Source organism: Lepeophtheirus salmonis, chromosome 6 (genome assembly GCF_016086655.4).
Source record: "Lepeophtheirus salmonis chromosome 6, UVic_Lsal_1.4, whole genome shotgun sequence".
Classification (NCBI taxonomy): domain Eukaryota; kingdom Metazoa; phylum Arthropoda; class Copepoda; order Siphonostomatoida; family Caligidae; genus Lepeophtheirus; species Lepeophtheirus salmonis.
In genome coordinates, this window is record NC_052136.2 from 17158077 (window position 1) to 17184561 (window position 26485).

Genomic DNA, 26485 nt, shown 5'->3' on the forward strand with positions numbered 1-26485 from the left:
TCTATTAAGCTCTATGTAAATATTATTAATTATTGAACATGTTTTAAATATTCAATAAAGAATAGTTTAAATCTTGGAAAAAATGTACTTAGAGATAAAATAATATCTAGATCAGGTTCTTTCAACAGCATGAGCCGATTACGCTACAAGTCGTTTTCCATTATGATTAGGAATCAATTTAGTTTGATATTTGAAAAGGGCAGAGAACTAAGTGATACAACTGATGAAAGAGAGTAAATAAAGAAAAACGTTATCAAACGACTGTGTATAAAAAAAAATCCATATATCCATACCCAATCTTCATTATAGGAACCTTAACCATTTATCTCCGATTTTTTTCTTTACAAAATTATATAAACTTATGAGGTGAAATATTCCTAATATTTTAACTCATGTTTCCGTATTAATCTAGGTGTTTAACGAATTAATTATCAATATATAAGGGTATAAAAGATTTTGATTCTAAGCATCTCTTCATTTAGAAATATTTTGATCTCCTACAGGATTACCAGGAGAGAATGAGTTAATAGTTAATTATACTGATCCTCTTTTTTTGCTATAATATGTTTTTTTATATTGAGATGTTGTTAATAAGATTTATTATGCATTTCTGAGGCTTTATCAGATGCATAATTAATTGGAGGCAATAATCCACCATTAAGATTCATTTTCACATATTTCCCCACGGTTGCTACTAGTGCTAAAAAATCAGTATGAAAAAAGTAGTCGTCTACTACAGCATAGTTAGGCACTTTAGAGCCAACAAAATTAATAAAAATGTATATAATTATTTAAAATGAGCATTGTGACCTGTGGGATATATAGACACAAGAATATTTTGTAAATTTTGAACCAATAGAATCAATTTATAAATATATTTAATGTAGTTAAATACAATCACTATGATAAATAAATTGTTCGAAATCAGTAATTGCAGTAAGGACTTTTTAACTGTATAAATTATGTAAAAACTGGATTGGGGGATGCTTGAATTTATCATTAGAACATTATTCTCTTTCCTAATTTTTACTCAAATGAAAAGTAACGAATGTATATCCTAACTTTTAAAACATTTATCAACTTCCAGTAGTAATAGTCTATGATAGAGATGTGTATTTTCTTAAGTTTGGGGAGAAGGTGTAAAAGAGACTGAATAATATGAATTAATCATTAATACTCCGTTATAATTCGCTGTATATTGCATAAATTTAAATGGATAATCATCAGCTAAATTATAGCCATCAGCAATTAGCCCATAGACTTTTGTTAAATATGATAAGTGTCTAGACGTTCACGATTTTTGTAATGAACTAGCAACTGCTCTTATCTAAGAACCCCAACTGGGGAGCCTTTCATCGTCTTTTTTTATTTAAATAAAAAATATGTATTTAAAATAAACTAATACAATTTGTGAATATTAAAGTGACTTAATTATAGTTTAAAAATTATCACAGTTTTGATTCTATGGATTCGTTTAGTTTGCTTCAATGGACAAGTTGATTTCCTTGTCACAAAGCTTTCTATTTTGTGAAGGATAAATTTTGTAGGTTGGAGACTAACCAAAAATAAAAGCCAGTGTACATAGATAAAAAGATTACATGTTACCACTTTGATCTCTACCGGCAAAAGCACTCCCAACATCCTCAAACAGCTGGGATTCAGCTGTTCGACGTAACAGCTGTTGTTGTGACTAATATAATGAGTTATATTATTTTCTTTTTTAATCCTCGCTTTTGCCCATTTCAGCATCTTAATTTAGGGGTATAATGTAGTGGGGAACACGAACTTCTTCTAGACAAATTCAATAAAAGACATTCATGGACTAATTCAAATGATTTTTTGGGGTCTCAAGATCAAGTTTGGCTGGCCGTTCTGAGCGAGGACGATCCTTAAGGCTATTCTCTTTCCTAAGCGCTTGCAGACATTGATAATCTTAAAGCAGCTGATCCCCAGCTGTTTTATGACGTTGGTAGTGTTTTTGCCGGCGGAGATCAAAGTAGCAACATGTAACCTTTTTATCTTCGTCTTTTTTAAGTAAGCTACAAGTATGCTCCAAATGTTGCCTTGAAGCCACTGCCTCTATTTTTATTCAAGCAAAAATGTCATATAAGATCTTTAAACCCTACAATACACTATTAAATAAGTGTTAAAATACTTTTTAAATAGTCGGTAGAGATTGTACCTAGATAATGATAGATTACCTCTTGTAGAAGGATTATGTAATTTAGTTCAGAATCTGTTTATTTACCTTTTTCGGTGCTGTACATAATATGTATTTATATACTATAAATGATGCCTTTGTCGTTTTTAAAAGGAAACAAATGGCGTTCAATTTTAATCTCTGGGGTTCTTTGTCAAGGTTATAGGGCCCTACTCAAAGACAATTTAATTCAAGTCTGTGTATAATATGTGAGTACGTAATTCCGCCTATTAATACCTAATAATCGGAAATGAAAAAAAAAACAAAAAACAACAAAGTATATTATTGTACGATTTACAACACTTTTTTTGGAGGGGGGTTTAATATCGCATAATTATAGGTAAAGAAGTCAACAAATAGTATGGAGGCAATAAGATAAGTATTACTTTAAACAAATTCCTCTAAACAACAACAAAAAAAAATAACTTGAGGTAACAATCACTGCCAGAAAAACTATGGTAAACAAATAAAATATTCCCATGATTTTACTAACAATAAATTCATTTGCAAAATGTATTACTATCAATTACCATCAAGTTGCCAATTAGCTAATGTTATGTTTGTTTGTATATTTTTGCAGTTCTGGTGAAGAGAAAGAAGAATTTTTGGCTTTACTCGAGGCAGCATCAGTGGTTCTCTGCTCAGGAGAGATTGATATCGTACCAAATACATTTCACCTCGCTTCTCTAGGACATTATGGGGTAATTATCATATAAATATCTTACTAATAATAAATAAATATTCACTCACAATTTTCTGTCAGTACAGTTTAAGGAAATACTGGCCTTTGAGAGCTGTTAATTTCTTTGGAAAGATCCTACAAACTGGCTCTTTAAAATCAAGGTTTAACTATTATGGATAAACAATAATTTTTTAATTATTGATTATTTATTTTTTGGAACAATTTATAATCGACTCATATTTTTGTCATTCAAAGTTGACGTGGGATGGCAATTGACACTCTGTTTTCCTGGCGATGACAACACTGAAAGATTAATAAATTAAGGAAATTATAATTTGCTTAGGCCCATATTTTTTTAACACAAAGAAAATTATTTGTTGTTTTCTAACGCCAAACATAAGAGTAGGGAAGAGATTGCCGTTGTTATTGTAAAATCAATTATGAGTGAAGCTGTACAATGTACATAAATAGGCGGTCACAAATCCCCTATCATAATAAAATACAATAAATTCTGACATATTAAGCCTTTACTTTTTTAAAGAAGCCGTATTTATCATTGAATTAAAATCTTTTAATATTAACCATTTCATAAAATATAAAACATGGCTCTGATTCAGAATGATTTATTATATCCAGTTGATATATATCACCACCAAGGACCATTGAAATTATATTTAAGAGTAGTCCAAATTTTTGTCAAAAAAAAATTGATAAATGTATTAAGTTCTTTTGGTTTGAAGGAAGATTGAAGTGATTAAATAATGATAACTATGCCTTTAAACATAATCCCTTTGTGTAAATTACGAGGGTGTCTTTCAATTAAAGGTTTCAATATGAGACAAAGAGTTAGTGAGTTGTGTTTTGCTGTTTTTCTTTGCAAAGGAAAGAACAGTTTCTCTTTTGAGAAAGTATCATTACCGTTAACATCATGAATATTAGTTATTTTATTCTCCAAAGAGTCCCTCTCTAAGCTTATCGGTTTTGCTGGATCCTTCCCCAGATCTGACGTATTATTTCAAGTCGAGTTTGAGTCCCAAGCCACGTTGTCTATCCATATACTTATATGAGCTGTTCCAATGAAAGGAAGGAATTGCGCCCTCTAAAAGTGTATCCTTTCCGTTCCAAAAAAAAACCCCAAATCGAGGAAATACTAGACTTCCAACCAACATCCTGCTTCACAAAAAAGTTAAGAAAACGCTATTCGTAAACTTTAAGCAAGATCGTAGAAATAGTAGCAAGGGGAAAGTATCTTTTAAAATTATTGTCTAGTCAAATTTCCCCACTCACCTAATTTTGTATTAATCAAGCTGTTAATTGGCGTCAAGTTTCCAAAAGTTACTCCGTGTTTGTCCCACTTAATCCGGGGATTCTCTAAACGTTTCCGTATTACATATTCTCGAACTTGGGAATAAGATATCAGAGTCCACTTACCCGTCGGTATTGCAGATTTATTCTTTTTGATTGAAAGACCAGATTTCATCTGAAACTTTTTCGAAGCATCTCAGAAGAATTTCAATCTTTAGAATGAGTTTTTTCTCCGATTTAACCTGTACCATACAAGTCACATTATCTGCATTTTTCTACTTGATCCTAGTTGAATACCAAATCTATTAAATTTACCTTTGATAATCTTATTGAGTTATTCAACAGCCACAAAAAAAAAAAAATGACAAACCCTATCTCTTTCTACAATTTCTTTTCAATTTAATTGATTTACTTTCCACCCCATTTATAGATAGTGTTGAAATTCCATTAAAAAGTAAAACCCTACTCGGATTATAAAATTTGTTAGGCAAGATTTTCTTAACATTCTTCATAATAAAAACGTGACTGGTAGATTCAAATGGTTTTCAAAATCAATAACTATAATTATACCATACATTTGACGTTTATTTACCAATTCTCCTCCCACGAAGGAAACTGAAGTCCTATCCATTATCTTTTTTTTAGAATAATTATTCTCTTAATCAGAGCTTTTGAAGGACAACCGTGCTTCTCAATAGATTTTCCAACCAAACCCGTATTTCCAGGAATCTTTTCAATTTCATCGACAAGTCCTTATGATTCATTATATTTACACTTTTATCCTTTTTTACGATATTTTTTACACTTTAGTTAATCTGACCACTTCTGATACTTATTTGGATAACTTTTAGCAAAATGTTCAGTCCTGCAACATTTTGAACATGTCTTAAGTTGACCAGAATACGTCAAGTCTAACTTGTACATCTTAATTGAAGGTAAAATCGATCCTTCGTGACGTCATTGAGGGAGGTTTTACATTTTTAAATAATTATAATTTAATATGTTTATTATATTTTGCATTATATTGAAAATATGAATATTTTTGCAAGATATATGTTATGCTCTTAATACAAATAATAATAAAGCATAAACAGTTAAGGACCGGTCCCAATGACCGATAGGAACGGTTTTAATACGGGACTGGACCGAATAAATAAGGACCGAGACACCACTAGTCAAGAGAGTAATTTTAAAAGATATGTTCATTTCAGCAATTAGCCGATTAAGAAGTGAAAAAAGTTTTCCAATTTTTTCACATGTATTGCTTAAAACAATATAAGTACTAACAAACGATCTAAAATTACTGTTTTGGTATTAACAAAAAGACAAAAATATATATTAAATACAATTTACATAGAATTAAAGTACTTAATTCAGATAAATTAATATTTAAATCAGAAATATATTTGATTCCCTTTTTGAGTTAATAAAGTCCGCCAATTTAAATCATAGAGGAGTCAACTTGGGAAAAGTAATGAAAATAGCTGAAGAAAAAATACACGGTATTTTATTGTACACTAGGGAAAGTACCCAGAATTGCCCAGAGTAATTAGGTGTCGGCTAAAAGACAAATTTTGATTTAATAGTACAACAAATAACTCCTCAAAAATCCTCAGTCTTACTCCCCGTTTTTCAGGAGCACACTAAACAACACATAATTTAATCAATATAATCATTCATCCACACATTTTTTAGGCCTAGTATACCATCTATATCGAGACATAAATTGGATAATTGATTGATAGATTCGAATCGAATTATTGAGTAAATACAAGATTTGAAGGGTCTGCCTTTAATGGTTTGAAAATTATAAATGAAAAGTTGACAAGAGTCAGTTACAATTCTTTACAGTGTATAGAAATTATTTAAAACTGGGAAGGATTGAAATAAAGGACACATATTTCATCAACATTTATCCTCATCGATAATAATAGTTTAGTAATAATAATAGTAATCATGTAATACAATAAATTGGACAAAATTGAATTAACTAATTTGGTGAAAAATTAGAGTACTTTTAAAGTGAGTTAAAGAGTAGGTTCATTAACTAAAAAATAGTAAAAATCAAGTTTGAATATCCAGTAGAAGAGATCAAAAACAGTTATGGAGATAATGACGATATTTTTACCATATATTCTCTATAACAGGGATATTCAATTAAAGTTAAAAAAGGTCCAGTTACAGAAAATTTCCTTTAGCAGAGGTCCGGTACATCATAATGGTTTAAACTTACGCTATAATTCAGCTTACCAGCCATCAATAATAAATGTACGATGATCATGCCACATATTAATTTGTCCAAAGTTTTTCACCTGAACAATTAGAATTATATTAAATTTTGCACAAAGGAAGATTCTTTTTTGTCAATCAGATGATTGGTTCCAAAAATACGAAGTGGTTAACTTTTGTTATTTTAGAAAAAACTTTGATATATATTCTGAACCTGTGGTTCAATTTGAACAAAAAAAGTAAGCTTAAAATAATATGAAAAAAAAAAAATATTCCAAATTTGTTGATGTTTAGCATATTTTGGAGTCAATATATTATTGTATAACCTTTGACCTTATGGATATAATTTTATCAAAGTTAATCCATCTAAGAATCAAAATTGCCCAGTACAATGAAGGTAAAGAGACAAGATAGGTGCACGGACGTAGGTACTAAAAATGAACTCCCCCATCCCTTATATTTACTCTTTTTTTTTGAAGAAGTTTATCAATTTTTTCGAAAGATTACATACTTACCTCAATTTTTTTTTTCATTCTTTCATAAAATCCTCATTCCATGACTATGATGCAACAGGCTCTTGAAATTAATTTGATCCCATATTTAGTATGGCTAAAAATATATGCAACTCCAGACCGTTATGATTATCTAATTTAGTTTTTCGATTCAGCAGGTGCATCAAGATGTTCTGCAAAGAAAAATCGAATTATTAATAATTATTTGTCATGATGCTTACTGACAACTCTACAGACTAATAACCGAGAAACTACATGGATATTTTTTATGCTTTGACAGGGCCAGGCCAAAGTCATCCACGTTATTGTTCAAAACTTCAATCCCCCAATCTTCTGCCATAGGATCGTATGCTTCTTTATCAACTCCATATGCAACATTAAAAATATATATTTTAGTTCTCCAGCAGAGTCGACATTAATTATGAGACCAGATTTGTCCTGTTTCATGATCTTGGCACTGTAGCTAGTACAAATATAATGGTTTCTAAGTCCAACACTATGTATAGAATCCCACATTTCAAATGATGAAACCTCCAAAGCTTTTACCCATGGCTTTTCATGGTGCTCTTAACACCTAAGTAAGGGGTTATTCACTAATAAACAGAATTTCTATTTTTGTTCATTCCGAACTCTATTTAAGAGTATCTCTCTATCTTCATCGCGACTATGCTCCATTTAAGCTACATTACTTCCAACGAACCCTTAGATTTGAATTTCAGCATATGTTGTTATTTTTTACAAACAAAAAATTTGCTATGTATATTGTTTTTATCAGTTGATTCCCTCGTCTCACGTTATACGTCATGGATATTTGATAATGTATTCTTTTTTTATAAATAAACGAAGTAATAAGTTATATTAAACTTATGCTTCGTTTCCCAAAGAAAAGGGAAAAATTCGAAAACTCCTCAGATATGTTCTCCAAGGATTCATTTCCCCGCCCCCCCCCCTTTCTTTTTAAGTGGAGAACAAACTATGACGACTTCAAATTGTGAAGTCTTTTCCTAAGATCGATATTTCCTTTTATAAACAAGGAACATAGGTAATTATCAAAACTCAGTATTTTAAAAGAACCATTATTTTTTACAGAGTTTTTAGAAAATGAAGTCTATGAGGACACGTCTTACTAAGTAGGAACTCACTTTTTAAATCATTTTAGTGGCATACATCATTGTTATGCCATAGAAGCTTCCTAACAACAAAAACACAATGCTCTTCATCCATACTTTGTGTTCTAAACATGCAACGCTCTTTACCATACTGGTATACATATATGCAAATAGTTTTCTTTTGTCATCACATCCCTGGAGGAGAAGGAGTCGTTCCGTGACTCTCAACAACTGTTCAATGAATGATGGAAAAAGATTATTCACTCAAAATATGTATACACAATGTACATTCATTAGAATCGTCACGCTTTAGGTAGAATTATTGTTTCAAGAGAAGAACAAAAGTAAATCATATATTACATATATATAGCTATAAAAAACCACAAAACCTTAAACCTATTTTGAGGAGGAGGGGGGATGCCTCGTTTGGAATAATATGCAGATGATCATGATGAATTTGTAGGTACATATTAGTGTTGGTTTTCGGGTCTGAAAACCCTAGACGGGTCTGGTACTGGTATAATTTTTAGTAGAAAAAACTAACTTTGTCATTTAAAAAGGTTAGTTCTGGATTGATTTCTTTTAAGATTTGGCCTAGACTGATTATATATATATGAATTATTGATTACCTGTGTTTTTTTCAAATTTTTTCAACTCACAATGACGTCATATGAAGTTAAATGTGCTACATAAATTATATTTGTACAGCTTATAAATCCGGATAGAGGAGAAAGTTGGTTTATATATTGAAACCCAAAAATCTGTCAACCTTTTTGCAAACGATTAAATTTCAGTCTACGCTCTTAGATCAGGATTTTGGAGTAAAATATTGGTTCAAATCGGTCTAGAATTAATTATTTTAAACCGAACTAGAGAAGCATTCAATCTCAGACCAAGTTTCAACACTAGTAGATATATAGTGTGTGTCTATTTTGTTTTTTGTTCTTCTTTAATAATTATCATGTTTTGTTTTTTGAGTACCTATGATTTGGAAATTCAAGCCACAAACTCCATTGAGTATGTATAATAATAATAATATATGTATTTAAAAATAATTTCCGTCAATTTATTATTACTTTTTTGTTTTTTGTAAGGAAATATTGTATTGAATATTAATTAAGAGGCAAGAGATGGGAATTCGTAAAACAGTAATATAGTGTACATAATTGTCTCATAAATGAACGAAATGTTAATTACAATTACAAAAACAGACAGTATATAATAATATATATAATCAATATTATTCATTCTTGATTGATAGGGAATAATGTCCTTAGTCGTCATCTCTTCAAGGCCATTTTTTAAGGCTCTTGTCATGACACACCAGTGTACTTACAAAGTGAAGCTATTCTATCTCTTGGATATAATTATGAAATGATTTTAATCGTAAATTAAGGTTTCATTGCGTATTTAAACCTGACTTTCTTAGTCACTATAAAAAGACGAAGTAGAAAATTAACTTGCTGATGACCCATTACGATATTTTTGCCAACTATTGGATTAATTTGTATTTAGTGCATAGCACTAGAGGTATTCACAACTTAACAAAATTGCTTTTGAGCTCAACAAATCAACTTTTAGCGGGATGAGAGTAAAAATCTACAGCTAACAAAAAAAAACTTCTTTTTTTTTTACAAGTTGGGATTTATGTGCAAGTTAATATAGAACATCTCATAAGGTTTTATTTTATTATATTGTGATTCTCTCATTTAAATTAAACTCATTATTAATTAATAGGATATTTTCTGAGTTACCACTGACTATGTATATAATAGTGTCAACTAAAAATATAATGCTTAGTATACAAAGATATAAGAAATTGATCTAGAAGTGATATACTTTTGAGTCTTTCACAATGATCGGGTAAGAATATTCTAGAAGCATTTTATTATTTGCTGATGTTATTGTGACAATAATATCAATAATTGAGTATATAATGAATACTCTAATTATCGTCAGAAACCCCAATATTACTCTTGTAATATATCCGAGATGGAAGGAATTTCAATCATTGCATTTATAAGTAAATACATTAAATTCATCATCTAACAAACGTCATCTCATATTTTCTTCCGACTTGACCGATCTGTTTGTACAAGTTATAACTAATTGTACAAAATCCCCAACATTTACGAAACATATTATTGCTTTGTCTTGTGTTATTATTTCCTTCATGACTCGATTCCAAGAAGCGGAGTGATTCTCATGGCATTAGTGTTCTTCTTCTTCTTTTATTTTATTTTGACAATTGGCCAAACATCCAAGGATACGGAAATGATTTGACTACAAAGCAATATGAGGCACATAAATGTATGATTGACACGGTGTTTTTAAATATTTGGACAAAAAGGTTGACTCTCCGGGCTTTGACTACTATTTTTGTTATTTTAATATGCAAAAACAAATATCAGGCGTATCTCATGGTGTGAAATCAAGCCACTATCAATTTGTCTCACGATCCACTCTTTTTGTAATTTGTCATATCCTAGATCCGTTGTTTCCAACGTGGGCTCCTTGGAACCCTATTACTTCGTTGTGCATTGTAAAGGGCTCAACGAGAGATTATATAAATTATAGATATTAAAAAAAAATATTTGATGTAGAGGAAATAATTTTTTTGTGATTTGAGCCAAAATAAAAATTATTCATTTAACACTAATAAATGAAGAAAAAAAAATAATATTTTATATAAATTTACTAATTAATGGCACAAAGTCTTGTAGTAGGTGGATCAAATTTTCACATAATGTTATAATGCTCTGCAGTGATAAAAAGGTTATAAATTACTGTCCCAGGATCTAGTCATAATGGATTGAATTTATAATGAACTAAAAAATTACATTAACAAAATATTTATAGCGATTTTTCGAGGAAAATCTATTCTTCAAACAACATGGATGCTTATGTGTTTTCTAGTCAGCTGTTGATTTGTCTTCTAATATTACCCTTTTTTTAGGGTTATTAGTGTTCTGAACCTTGATTTGTTCAACTCAAATTAAATCTTGTCAAGTGGTAAACAGTTAACTACTATTAAATTCAGAATGGAAAGTTTTCTATGACGTCATACATATATATATATTGTATAATAAACTAAAAGCGACGTCATGTTAAATCATAATGTACATATGCTTTGTTATGAAGCAAAATTGGAAAAATGATATCCAAACTTCATATAATGGCTTTAAAAATTGTTAAAGGAAAATAAATAAATTGTTGTATAGAAGAACTTCCAGAATAATTGTGCAAAGGGAAAATGCTAGATATGCAAACAACTTGAGAGAAAGATGTTATTATCTTAACGGCATTATTTACCTAATAAAAAAAAATTCTCCGGATTTTTTGTCAGCTGTCTATTTTTCTACTACTCATACCCGTTATTAGTATTTTAAATTCTAAACATGCATTGATTCGTTAAACTTGAATTAACTCTTGTTAATAATAATTCCCTTTATACTATTGAAGAAAAGTCCAACAAATTGGTAAGAATTGGTAAAGAAATAACTGATCTTCGACTTCTTTTTTTTTTATTTAGAGAATGAGGAAAGATTGAGAGATGCAGTAACGATCAACCAGTGAGTTGACTATTTTTTAAGCAGAAACACTTTTCGGCAGAAAAAATTCTTCGATAATAATAAAACTTGGAGTTATGATTTGAATAATGATCCTTTTCATGACTAAACCATTTAATGAGTTCATAAATTAAGTCGTTTACAAAAAAAATAGGAATTGTGGTAATGATCGGAAGTTCATTTAATTAAAAAAATGATACTTTTTTTTTCTACATACTTACATAATAGAAGTATTAAGTCAAAATATATGTATATTATGTATTTTGAAAATAAATGAAAAATAATACCGAATCATGAGAACGTCTTCCCTGTTTTTACAAGTTTTTAAATGTTATACAATATTAATTATGAACCTATTAGAAAAAAGCAATTTTCTTAAAATAAATCATAGATTATTGAAGTACCTATGATTTTTTAACCATCATTAGAGGAGTGTTGGGTTTATGTAGCTATGTATACATACCTATAGGTAGGTGCTTATGAGCACACAAGAGTTTTGATGGTCCTTCCTTCCTTGAAGGAAGATAATTATAAAATATTGTTAATTCATTAACAAATACATATTTATTAATGATCATAATTAACTTTGAGGCAAATAATAAAAATATCGTATATACTTATGAATTTATCTTATTTATTTTAGGTACCTGACAAATTATACGAGTTGGTAGGACGAGAAACGGACGGGATTGTTACAGCAGAGCAAGTCATGGAATTCATAGCTGGTCTTCAATCCATCGAGTATGTTATGTTTTTTTCTTATTAACTAATATAACGACGGATCCTTTTGATCTTTTGGCTGTCAGCTGGAGTTGAACATGACATAGGGTGTATTTATGAAAAAGTAATTATACATAATTCATTATGTTATAAGTGGGGTTAATAATTACCTGAAAGAGTGTCAATTGTTCTCGAAATTACCTTTGAAAAGACCGTCCTTTGTTTATCTTTTATTGTACAGTTACCATGAATGTACTTTGTAACCTTTTTCTTATTTCTATCGTATTAGAAAACGATCTGAACTCACACCAGAGAACCTGGTATGGCTGGAAAACGTGTTCCGTCGCTCTGTCGGAGGTAATGGAGAAATACGCCTCGAGGATTTTAAGGGGATCGTTCTATCAAAAAATGTAAGTGTCAATTGATTTTGAAAGAGAAAAAAACCACCATGAAACGTAGATTGTATTCATTCAACTTGAAAAAAAAAACAACACAGTAATAAGTTGACAATTTGATGTGGAAAACAAAAAAAAAGATTTTTATAATTTGAAAAACATTTATTAAGACAGAGATGTCAGATAGACTTATTGGCCTTGAGGAGGATGTCTGTTGTTATTCCTTATTTTCTTCAGACACCTCTCAAAATATTTGTGAATGATTTACTTTTTATTTATTAGATCGATTTGTATATGAATGTATATTTTTTACAGCAATTTTTTGTGGAACGAGTGTTCAATATCTTTGACAAGGATGACAATGGAAGCATCTCTCTACAAGAGTTTATTGATGCCATGCATCAATTTGCTGGACAGTCACCAGACGATAAAATTAAATTCCTTTTCAAAGTCTACGATATCGACGGTAAGAGTACAGCCCCATAACTCGGCTTATATCGAAGGAGGGTCACTCAAATTCAAGGATAGGGGTACAATGTTAAAGTAATAGATTCTTATGAGTAAAAACTAGAATTTGTTCAGAATTATTGTAATAATTTAACAGTTCGGTGGTTTTATTCGTAATATATATTATAAATTATGATGCAATTTTGTACAAGATGTAATTTGTAAAAGCTGACTGCTCAAGTTACAGTTCCACCGTTTTGTTGACCATACTGTAAGAGTCTGATCCAATATTATAACAAAGGCAATCTATCCTTTTAGGATTGAATGCAGGGAGTTTAGCAAGGGACACGTGGCTCTTTCTTTTTCCTCAGCAAATCAAGGAGAAATAGAAAATTCTTAATACGTTATTCACTTCAATTCAAGCATAAATTTACATTCATAATATTTTTGATTATATGGGTAGACAGGTAATGTTATGTTGTGTTGTGGAAGTCTATACATAGTATATTTCTACGTGAGTAACGTGTTGTATTATTCTATAGTAAATGTGTGAGGTCTCTGAATGGTTTTTAGTTTATTTTTTTACTTACGTTTGGTTGATCGTACTCTATGAACTTCCTTTTTGAAGAAAGAGACATTTTTTATGCATTAGTAAGTCAAGGTGGTTATATACTATATAGCCTTTAGTCTCTTGATTTACTCTGTTTTATCTAGATTCGAGTATTCAAAACGGTTCAACCTTTTATATAATACATTTTATTATTAATTTTTTGGTCATAAGGGGTTAGCAATGAAGATAAGAGATTTAATTCAACAAAAAAAAATATATATACCCCCAACAAATTCATTGGATCAATTAAGATTTTAAAAATTTAATCGAATTACTTATATTCCGCTCATATCCACTGCCCTTCTTCATGACCTACAATTAAAATATGACTTTGGGATATAAATATGTATCTATGTAGGCTTTAACCATGATGTATATATAGATATATAGTCGTAGTTTTTGTTTTTCAATCAAATGAAAGAGTACACGGAAGAATTGTGAAAAGAAATCAATCCGAGATATCTTACTCGATATAACGGATTTGATGGATGATACCATCTACTCTCATTAATTTGTATACCTTTAATAATGATAGCTATAAATATATTCGTTATATATTGTATTTCATAGTTCAATGCACTTTATTAGAATAAATACTACATAGGGAGCATTAGACTGCAATTTTTAAATATGTAGTATACTTACATTTTTTAGAGAGTTTTCTATGTAATTGTTGGTTTCCAAATTACATTTCCTTTTAATTTGTAATTATTTATCTACATAGGATCACTCTAATTATATATCTTTGTATTGTATTCAAGTGTGTAGGTATGATAAGGAAATAAGTCTAAAAATTACTTAATCACTCTGGACTGTGAATGAGAGAGGGAAAGGAAAAAAGAGTTTTGGTCTGAATGGGGAGTAATAAGTCACCCTCTCCCCATTACAGAGCAGCAGCCTGAAGGTCGACCCTAGGGAAAACAAAGATATTTATACTTTATTTTAAAAAATCTCATTATCACTTCGTGATTTCATTAACTTTCAAATGAGCTATGCTTTAAAGAAAATGATTTAGAGGCACTTCTAAATGATTATAAATAAGTAACATATTACTATTTCATAAAAGCTAAAATCCTTTATTCTCTACTAAAGGTGATGGTTTAATTCAAGAAAAGGAACTTCAGCATGTCATGCGAGCCTGTATGGATGAAAATGGAATGACGTTTGATGAGAACGAAGTAGATGAACTCACGGGTGCACTTTTTACTGATGCTCTGATTGAGGGTCAGAATGGAATTACATTTGAGGCTCTTAAAGCTCAGCTAACAAAACATGAAGGTCTACTTCAGAATCTTTCCATCTCTATTGATCGCTGGTTGGTTCCACCAAAGCCAAATAAAAAAAATAATTTTTTAGGGAGTGGGGGATGTTTCCCGCATCAGCTCTCAGGACCCTATATCAGAAATAATTTACAGTTTTTGTCATTCTACATTGCGTACATAGCTATCAGTGTTGCTTTATTACTCACTCGATCTCATACATATTGGGAGGCCAAAGAATTAGATGGATCCAGAAATTGGTATACCATCATTGCACGAGCCTCTGGTGAGTTAGGGCACTTTATATCATTTATTATATTTTTTTCAAATTCCTCTATTCCAGGTCAAGTTCTAAACTTCAATTCCATGCTTGTGCTCCTCGTCATGTGTCGTACCTCCATTACTAAGCTCCGTGAAGTAGGAAGCTCAATCATTCTTCCTCTGGATAAACACATTTATTTCCATAAAATTATTGGTCGCTTTATTTTTGTATACAGTATTATCCATACTCTTATGCATCTCATCAATTTCGCGGTGAATGTCACACCGGATCCAGTAACTTATTTAATCGTGAATAATATAACCCCAGAGGCCATGAATCCCCCTCCAAGAAATGGAAGTTATTCATTTTCAGATTGGATTTTTACGAGTTCTCCAGGACTTTTTGGACTCACTGGAGGATTAGCGAATCCTACAGGAGTCGCTCTCATTGTAATTCTCTCTATTATGATCCTATGTTCCATGACATGGGTACGAAAAGGAGGATATTTTGAGGTGAGGGTTAAATTTGCGGAATTATGTACAACGTACATACATTTGTATATGAATTTTTTTCCCCTCCAGATCTTTTATTGGTCCCATTTACTCTACATCCTCTATTGGATCCTTCTCATCCTCCACGGACCCAACTTTTGGAAATGGTTTATTTTTCCTGCAATCCTCTTTGCAGCCGAGAAAGTCTATCGAGTATTCAATTCCCTATCACAAAAAGGTAAAACCTGGGTCTCAACAGGAATAATCCTTCCGTCCAAAGTGGTTAGTCTTGTAATCAAGAGACCCCCAAGCTTTGGATTCCAGCCTGGAGATTATATCTTCATCAATATACCATCTATTGCCATGTTTGAATGGCATCCCTTTACTATATCAAGTGCCCCAGAACAGTCGGATGTCGTCACACTACATATCCGAGTAGTGGGTCAATGGACACGGCGACTATATGAGTACTTTGAGCAGGAACAAAAACGGCTGGAGGTCCAGATTCAAGGAGGAAGAGCAGAGGATCCCTACACTACCTATGAGAGGATACAAAGTTCTCTAGCTCATGCTACAGAAAGAGTGCGGAAAACATCCACTTCATTGCTTTCAACGACAAAGCGTTTAGAAGAGAATAATAATATACATAGTACAAGGGGATCGGCGGATTTGGAGAAGAGGATCAAGGAGAGGATTCAACGAAGAGAAGAACTAATGAGGTAAGATGTATACAGATATATTTTACAGAAGTCGTTTTTATCCGTAAGGGTGGATTTAGATAGTATGTTGTTATCTATTAACGCATTTCTTTTATGAAATGAACTGGCCTAAGTAACATAAGGGTGGACGATCACTAACAATGTAGGTCATTTTTTTAATCAATAAATCTACCTATGCATGGGGTGGTACAAGTGAAAATGATCTGAGTGTTATCATTTGCCCAAAGATATATTTTAAGTCAAACTAAAAATAGGGGAAGAATTATTTCCTGGGTCCATGGTTACTTATAGGTACATATCTACCTATGTATACATAAATATAATCATCCACTCTTTATTCCTTAATGACATCCATTTTTCAGTGAGGGAGAAATAGTTACATAAAAAAATGAGTCTCTTTCACAAGGACATGAGTTCATAATTCAAATTAATTTTTTATAGTAAAGGTAATAACGGAAATTAAAATCTATCAAAAAGCACATTAATTAATTATTTTCGAATTGATACTCTTGATATATGTATGTACATTGTATGACAGCTTATTTTGATATTTCCAGACAAAGAGAATCCATGTTGATGAATACAGAGGGTCCTGGAGCACTTGGTGAGCATCATTTAGCCCCGGAAATTAAACTTGTTTCAAGAAGTTTTCGTTATATGAGAAGGAAACCGACAATCATATCGTATAAACCACCTGAAGGTACAAACATTTATACATATAATAAATAAACCTCTTTTTATACCTACTCCACATATTTATTTATTTATATTATTTGTCAAGTAGTTGTAGGCAGTACCTACCACTACTTGAAGTATATTTAGTAGTAGTATCATAGTAGGATGTTCTAATGAGTCCATACCGTTTAAAAAAATATATGTTTTTAGTGCTACAAGTCACAAGAAAATGAGTCCCTACTTTTGAGTGGGGGAGCAATTAGGGGTTTTGAAGACGGAGTATTATGGATCTTTAATTAGTCCGTTGAGAACTCCATGTCTCTTTTCTTGTTAAATCTTATATACATACATAGTTGTTGAGTTAACACAAAAACAATATTGAACGCAAATTTAAAAAAAGACAAGTGTTTTATTATTTTTATTTACATCATACGTTATTGACATATTTCGCTCTATAAAAGACTTGATATTCTTGAAAATCTCAACTCGTCAAAAAAAAAGAATACAAAGTATAGGTAAGATTATTCATTTGATAAATAATGACACTTAATTTGTCCTTGACATGACCCCATTCAAGTAAAGGGTTTTGCATTAACAGCGCTCCCACTTTTTTTTTAAATAAAACGAAAACGGTTTGAGATATCGACGATTTCTTTATTTGCCGTTAAAATGCATTCCAGTTAATTGATGAATGAAATTTGATGTTGTTTGAATGACCACCATGTGCACGTTTTACGAAGTCCAATCGTTGAACCCAATTTTCGACTACTTTTCTGCATAAATTGGCTGAAACTGCAGCAATTTCGCATTGAATATTTGTTCTGAGTTCTTCTAATGTCGATGAATTGTTGGTGTAGACCAGGGCTTTCACGTGACCCCAAAGAAAATAGTTTAGAGGCGTTAAATCGCACGAGCCAGGCGGCCAATTGACTTGTCACATTTCTGGAGATAAAACGCTCACCAAACTTACTCTTCAATAAATCGATTGTAACATTTGCTGTGTGTGAAGTGGCACCGTCTTGTTGAAACCAAATATCGTCGAAGTCCATATCTTCCAACTCAGATAATAAAAAACAGTTATCATGGCGCGGTAACGATTTCCATTCACAGTAACGTGGTGAAATGTACGGCCCAATGACACAGCCTGCATGCAATCCACAACAAACAGTAATTATTTGGGGATGTAATGGCGCCTCATGAATCACGTGTGGATTTTTTCGGGCCCAATAGCGCATATTTTGCTTCTTAACAAAGCCATTGATCAAAAAATGTGCCTCATCGCTGAAGATGATTTTACGTTGAAAATCAGGACCATTTTCGAATTTTCCTTCAGCCCATTTTATGAATTCTTGACCTTTGAAGTGGTCAAGCGGCTTCAGTTCTTGTGTCATCTTGATCTTTTACGGCTGTAGGCCAAGATTTTTTCACAACATTCACCACAACGATGTCACAGAGATGCCCAACGATTGAGAACGGCGCGTAAGAGACAAATTTGGGTCATCTTGAATTGATGCGCTTGCGGCAGCAATACTTTTTACACTTCGTGTATTTCTTTGTCTCACTGGCACAGGAACATTATGTAGCGTGTATGTGGACTCAAATTTTTTCACCCAACGTTGAATTGTTGATTTTGCAGGTCGATTACGTTGACAATAAATTGGCGTTAACGCTCTTAAAGTTTGGATCAAAGACTCACCACTTTTGTAATAAATTTTAATAATTTGCAAGCGTTGCTCGAGTATGTACTGCTCCATGATGAAACTACAATTATTTCTGAGCAATGCTGTCAAAGAAACAATAACAAATATGACGTCATTTTGAAACCTATCAACGTAAAATGTGAGCGTTCCTATTGAAAACCCCTTTACATTCCATTGTGATGATAAATTTTTTTCAAGTGTAATTTTTGGGGGCTCCAAAATATTAGTCCGAATCCATTTGGGGGAATCATTCTAGCTTTTTTTTGTGTTGACATATGTATATGTGAGAAACTAATATAACAAACTTATAAACAAAAATAAATGGTTTTAATATTCGAAGAATATAAAAACACCAAATTCAGATCTATTGGATCAAAATTTAAATAGGAATATCTTGACATATAATAAATAAGAGTATATTTTATTTTAAGTTCCATATAAACTAATTCTACACAGTGTATTGTGAGTAATTTGGCTTTAAATTTGACGATAAATCAATTTCTTATTCCTATTTATTGAGATTTTTTATATGATTAATAACTCTTATAATCTTCATAGTTATTAATCGAAAAACTTATTAATAAAAAAGATTAGCTGTCAAAATAAAGATCTGCACAATGATAATATAGTAATGATGTGTCGTTCGTATTTTCGCGCCATTTTTTCGTGTAAAAATCAGTTACGTCATCAACACAGCAAAGCCGTTTCAATACCAGTAGTAGTTATACACTACATATTTAATAAATATATGTAACCAATCATCAATGCCTTTGGAGTAAAAATGGAAAGGAAGAATAAAAAAACTCTTTGTGCCGTTGCTTCATGCAATTCTCCAAATGGGATTACTTACTTTGGATTCCCTAAGGATTCTCATTTTCCTGATATATAGATACAAGTTTGCAAGTATGCCTCAGTTTCCCAAAGTCTGTTCCATTCATTTTACTAATGAAAATTATGAGAGAGATTTGAAGAATGAATTGTTGAGAAAGGCCGCTGGGAAAAAACTAATGAAGGATGGCATTCCAAGTTTGAAACTGTTCAACTCTATGGTGGATGATCGTGATCCTAATCCTCGTGAGAATGAAAGACGTCAAAGATTGGCTAAGAGAAATGCTTCATCAAGTCATGAGAGAAGTTGAAACTAAAGCCAAAATAGATTCCATTTTTGACATAAGCAAGAGTGTTGAAGTGAAACCTGAAATGGCAACTACCGGATCCCAGACCGTCAAAGATTTTCATTTTAAGTTGCTGAAAAACAAAATCAAATTGTTGCAGAACCAGGTGCAATCACTGACAGAATCCCTCAATCTGTATAAGAAGGCAAATGTAAGATTCAAGTCAAAGAAGAGTATTAAACAACTCGTGAGAAAAGAACTCCTTAAATGGTTCACACATTCTCAAACAAACATGTTCAAAGCTAAGGACAAATTTAAGACACGGCGGGAAAAGAAAGACAAAGTCTTGGTACACAGACAAAATATTTAGATGCTGATCAACTCGTACAAGAAAGTCCATGGATTGTTTCTAGATCTCAAGGAGGTCTCATGCAGCCTTCAGGAGAATTCTGTGAATTTTGTAAAGAAATGGAATGTTACTTTTTAAAATTTCATAATCCTAGAGTTGACTGTGATCCTTTTGTAATAAAAAGACTGACTGACTTATTGTCTACAAAATACCCCGACCAAAATGTCAAAATCATTAAGAAATTTGTCAGAACAAGAACATTTCATCGTATAAAGTACTTAAACTTTTCTCAAAAAAACTAAAGACTGCAAGATTAAAGCAGGAAACACAAGGAAACTAAGTCATACTCATATATCCTTTATTTAACTCTCCTCTCAGAACATAACTAAATCTGACAAGTTATTTATTTTATATAATTGTCCATACTATTATACCATTATATGTCTACTATTTTGTTGTAACTCTGATGTTTTTAATAAAGTAATGACCAGTGTTAAACCTATAAAACTGAATTCTTTTGTCCTCATAATTTGATTTTCATTTGTGAACGTACGTATATTTGTTTTATTTTTTTTTAAATATGTATATTATATTAAATGATCAAAATTTGCCGTTTCGATGACGTCACAAAACACTTTTTTCCTTTTTGCTTTTTAAGCGCTGCGAGAAGAGGATGACCCATCATTCTTATATTATCATTGGGATCTGCATTGGTTAAAAAAAATAAAACTTTTTCAATGTTTGTTTCTTATATACGTTGATATAAAAGCTCAATTTATGATATGACCAAATTATTAAACTCTAATATATAAAGTACTTTCTAATTATTTATTTAATCTTCTCTTTCTTATCAAACCGACTACCTAGCTATAATGGAAGAATCTGAGAGTAAATTAAACTTGGTTGGAAGTTCTGTGGGATGTCAAGAATTAACACTGGATCAAGTTTGTGATAACAATAATTCCTCTCCCCTCAATCATACCTCCATATCCAGAGAAAATTCAACCAACTATGTACGCTTAAATAAACCTCTCGTCGTAAGTTTGAATTGGTATTCATACCTTTATTGAGGATATCAACACCCTTAATACTCATCCTTAGGTCTATATTGATGGTCCTTTTGGAGCCCCTACAAGTCAGATATTCCGAGCCCATCATGCCGTTCTCATAGGTACAGGGATCGGAGTCACTCCCTTTGCCTCAATTCTCCAATCCATCATGCTTCGCTACTGGCAAGCCCGGAACACGTGTCCCAAGTGTAGCTACTCCTGGACCAATGACCTCTCTAGTTCTGTTCTCCATTTGCGAAAGGTTGATTTTTTCTGGATCAATCGGGATCAGAGATCCTTTGAGTGGTTTGTCAAACTTCTGTCTCAGTTGGAGATTGAGCAGGCAGAACAAGGAGGAGCCATGGAGCGGTTTCTTGATATGCATATGTATATTACTTCAGCACTTCAAAAGACGGATATGAAGGCTGTGGGCCTTCAACTTGCCTTGGATCTTCTTCATAAAAAGGTAGGGTGGTACCTGTTATATTGGTCCAGAGTCCTAGGTCATTCAAGTTTTTTTTTACACTCAATCTATTAATGTACATACAAATGTACAAAATGTATAGCTTTAAACAATTTCCTACTTCAAATATTTGACGTCATGTTATTTATGGGTTTAAACATGAGGATATATAATAGGCTATTCAAGCAATATTCGATTTATTCAAAATCCTTTAACTATATTTTAAATTAGGTTAAGTTTCAGTAGATTAAATATAAATAAAATGATTTATTCATTTATTCCACGAAAGGATTGGAGAAATATATATTGCATGTTAGATCCATGATCTTGTCCGATCATGACAAATTCTCATAAACTTTATGAGAATAAATTTGTATAAACGATTTTTTTTTTTGGATCCTCCGGTTAATGGAAATCAATTTATATTTTATTTTAGAATTTTTTTTTAGCTATTTTAAGAAAAAGTCAATCTTCTGTCGATTTGAAAATTATATATATATATTGACACAGACTGAATACAGTTCATGCAACTGATTAAATATATCAATAGTTGAATAAAAATACATCATGGTTTGTGATTTTTTCCACCGCTTGCCTGTAACACATATTGGTTGCTGAGGGAGATATTTTGATAACTAAATATACATATCTATGATAATGTCCATCCAAAGTTTTTAATTGATAGGTCTTAGAAAGTTCTGGATATTTACCTAATGTAATTCCCCTGTTTTGCCCCACGTTTTTTTAAACGCACTGTATTTTTCCTTATTAATTAGTGAATTCATTATACTGTTTTTCGATTTTATAGTCTTCTTTCAAGGATTATCTTGAATTTATAGACCTATTATTAGCATTAATATTCCTATACGCAAAATAATTTAAGTCCATATCTTTAATTACAATGGATACTTGCATGGTTTTGGACGAAAAATAATTGTCGAAAATATTGAAATTGACGAGAGAGATGATTAGAATGGTTAAAGGACATAAACCACTCAGTAAAGCATTTTTGTACATACGCATGTATGTAGATAAATCCATTCCAAGGAAAAGAACATTTAACATGTTATTTATGTATTTTTGACCCATCAGGGGTGCTTTTAAATGAGAACTTCAAACGGATTCGCCCCTTTATAAATGTATTCCTTATTTTTAAAAGTAGTTACATTGGTAGGCTTATATAATAATAAGTTTGTTAATTAACTGTTTGAATAGCACTTTTATTTTCATCGTTTGGGACCAAGGGATTTTGTAGGCTAAAAATAAAGGCATGTTATTATACAAAATGATTTTAAATTGAAAGGATATATGTATCTTGTTCAGAAACAAGGTGCGCCAAATATGCGGCGGAAATTTTAAATGACTTTAATTCATTCAATTTTCGACAAATTTCTATATCAAAAAATTAAAAATAACGAACAAAGGCTCTTTTTTTTCATATAAATATATTTCCAAAAAAACCATCAAAATTTGAAAAAAAATGAGCTATTTGTCGACACCCATTTTCGGAGACGTTCTTGAAAAGTTGGTTCACATACTTTTTTCCCAATATCTGTCCCAGAAAGATCTCTAAATGCAGTCACGATACTTTCTTTGAGAACTTAACTGTAGCGCTCCTGCTGTTCCTTAAAGGTCCTACCGGAAATACAAATAAAAAAAATAAAAAATGAACAACAATCCTAAAATAGTTCTAGTATCTTCAATTTTTTTTCAAAATTTAAAAAAAATATACCATTCAAAAGCTGAGAAAATTAACTATTGTTAAATATACTCTTTCTGCCCAATTTTCATTTTTAGAAACCTCTTTGACATTTCCCGCACACGTTTTAGGACATTTTGGTTTTTTACACTTTCTTGTCATAGAGATGATAGACTCACATTTTGATTATAATTTAGAACTATTATTTTAACTTTTGAACAATTTTGAAGAAAATTGCACAAACTCGATTCAAATGGAAAAATTCGAAAGAATTTCCACTGCACATTTTCTCTCTTGGTATTTAACTAATTTGTGGACTTTTTTATATCCATTTGATACGTATATACCTATTTCAAAATTACTTAATCGATTGAACTGATTTCTGTCATTCTACCACGTTAAGACATTGTGCTGAAAATAGGTTGTATTTTTTTTTCTTTGTGGGGTCTGCAAGTTCAGTCTTTGTTCAAATTGATAAACAGCATAAAAACATATTTTATAAAAAATCTTACCCATAAAGCATCAAATTCCTCTCCGACTTTTTAGATGAGTAGTTTAGTAAAACCAAATCTTAATAAGTCACAACATAAATAATATATATAACTTTTTGGCAGGCTTTCAAGTCAAAAGAGAGCAAGACATAGTTGGATGACCCATTGTCATACTTTTTCACAGCATCGTCTAGGAACTTATTTTTTTATATGTAGTCTTCTTTTCTGGATATCAAAATATGGTCTCCTTAAATGTTGGATTCCATCATTAAATAAAAGCTTTCGATCAAAAGTTGCACGCAGGGTTTTCCACCAGGGCGTTTATATCGCCAAGATTTTTGTTCAGATCAATTTTTTAAAGCAACGCCGAGAGTATTATGTAACTGTAGAAATCTGTATATACAGACGTCCCCAAGCGTTAGAAATTTGTAACTACATATAAAACTGGTCTAATCTAAGGTTAATAAAAAGGCAAGCTTATACCATAGGACTTTTCCTACAAATACTAGACTTCCACCACACTTTTTAATAGTGACGTCAAAGAGTATAACTGTTACAAAGAGTAACTGTATATTGCCTTCCTTGACTTTTACTGTTAGAGTACTGCTGTTATACTCAATGACGTCATATCAGTCTGTCTTGACCAGCAGTTGGTACGGTACATCTAATTAAAAAATCATAACAAGTAATGTTGTAACCTTGTATTTATATAAGCCTCGGTCTAGTTTATATTTTTATACAACATGGGCTACCGATTTTAATGTTGTATAAAACCATATATTTGATAAGTATTTACTCTTATTAAGGCTTAGAGAAAGCCAGGTAACCAGAACTAAATACATCCAAGAAGGGGCACTCCAAATTCTAGCAAGGCCAGTGACTAGGATTTGTTTGTTTTTTAGTTGACTAGCTTGAGATGAAATTTTTTTTCATTTATTGTAGCAATTTCTTATTGACCTTTGTTTTATAAGAAAGGTAATTTATTTAACATCTACACACCTCAGAAGTAATAAGCCCATGCATATTTAAAAATAACTTATGGCCATAATTCTGTAGTTTTAGTAAAACAAAATTTAAGTTTCGTTCATATTTGTATTTATGTCAGGAGGAGCGAAAACAACGCCCTAAGGCCCCATTATTAGTTACAACACTACTTCATTTATTATATTATCCAGGCATTGATACGCAATTTTTTTTGAAATTTTAAGTTTAATTAATTTATTAAACTTTGTTTCACCATTTTGAGAATAAATAAGAAACAAAATATATTAATCACTTTGTTTTTGTTTAGTTTTCAACGCAAGACAGAATTACTGAAAATATTGTTTAGAAATAAGTTTTTTTTTTTTTTCAATTTAAAATAACTTTTTAGAGTTTTAGGTATACAAACTATCCTTTTAATTTTCTTTAAAGTAATTTTAATTTTTAAAGAAATGTTGAAATTTAAATTGTGAAAAAGTGTGATAAGGACGTTGAATTTTTCTAGGTATTATAATTTGACAAGTAACTCCAAGCCATGTTGGTCACACCCACTAGTATTTAAACGGGGAGATCTGCAAATTTTTATCGCTATCAATGTATAAAATGGTCCTCTTCTTTACAAAAATATAATTTGTCAAATAAAAAAACAAAATATTTAAATTTATATTTTCTTGTTCAAATTTAGTATTTTGGCCTTTATAAAAAATAATATTTGTCAAAAAAAAAATTAGCCCCAAGAAAAATCCGACGAGTTCAAATAAAAATACTCTTATTTTCTTATTTCAGTCCAAGAGGGATTTAATAACGGGTCTCAAAACAAGGACAAACGCAGGCCGACCCAATTGGGATAAAGTATTCAAGGGAATCTACGAGGAGAACAAGGGGAAAGTGACGGTTTTCTTTTGTGGATCCCCTCAGTTAGGAAAGATTCTCAAGTTGAAATGTGACGAATTTGGATTTGAATATCGGAAAGAGAACTTTTAAAATGGATCCAAGTCTACTTTTTACATGGAGCAATAACTTCTTATTTATTTGTTAGTAGTAAACATTATTTATAGTTAGGAAATACATATCTAAGTTTGTAATCATCACAACATGGACTGATAAAAATAATAATGTTGTAATATTTATTTATTTATATTTATACATAGTACACTTTTATGAAGGAAAACAAAATTTACAGAGAATAAAGATAATGAAGGTTTAAAAAGAGTAATTATCATAAAATAAATTTGTTCTGTAGCTCTAATATCCTTAGTTTTATTCATTTCATTATTGCATGATTTTAGTATTGCGGAAATGTTATCAAAATTTGTCACGTACGGTCAAACATCTTATACCTACCAAAAAAAGGACTACAAAATATACTTTGTTTATGATATGTTAACATATTATGGACATACAAAGAGAGTTAAACATGCCTTGAATAAACGATAGCATCCATTAATTACACA

General features: G+C 31.1%; 1 protein-coding gene across 2 annotated transcripts in view; it reads left to right on the forward strand.

The window, feature by feature from the left end:
• Nucleotides 1-26241, forward strand: part of LOC121120185 (NADPH oxidase 5) — a 212286-nt gene extending 186045 nt beyond the window's left edge. For both annotated transcript variants that reach the window (XM_071889270.1, XM_040715025.2), the window contains exons 2-12: nucleotides 2781-2901; nucleotides 12250-12347; nucleotides 12616-12736; nucleotides 13037-13187; nucleotides 14871-15323; nucleotides 15381-15811; nucleotides 15881-16509; nucleotides 17067-17209; nucleotides 21216-21385; nucleotides 21450-21863; nucleotides 25818-26241. In XM_071889270.1, the coding sequence (XP_071745371.1) occupies nucleotides 2781-2901; nucleotides 12250-12347; nucleotides 12616-12736; nucleotides 13037-13187; nucleotides 14871-15323; nucleotides 15381-15811; nucleotides 15881-16509; nucleotides 17067-17209; nucleotides 21216-21385; nucleotides 21450-21863; nucleotides 25818-26015 (2929 nt within the window). In that variant the 3' untranslated portion in view covers nucleotides 26016-26241. The remainder of the gene's footprint in view (nucleotides 1-2780; nucleotides 2902-12249; nucleotides 12348-12615; nucleotides 12737-13036; nucleotides 13188-14870; nucleotides 15324-15380; nucleotides 15812-15880; nucleotides 16510-17066; nucleotides 17210-21215; nucleotides 21386-21449; nucleotides 21864-25817) is intronic.
• The last annotated feature ends 244 nt before the right edge of the window (nucleotides 26242-26485 follow it).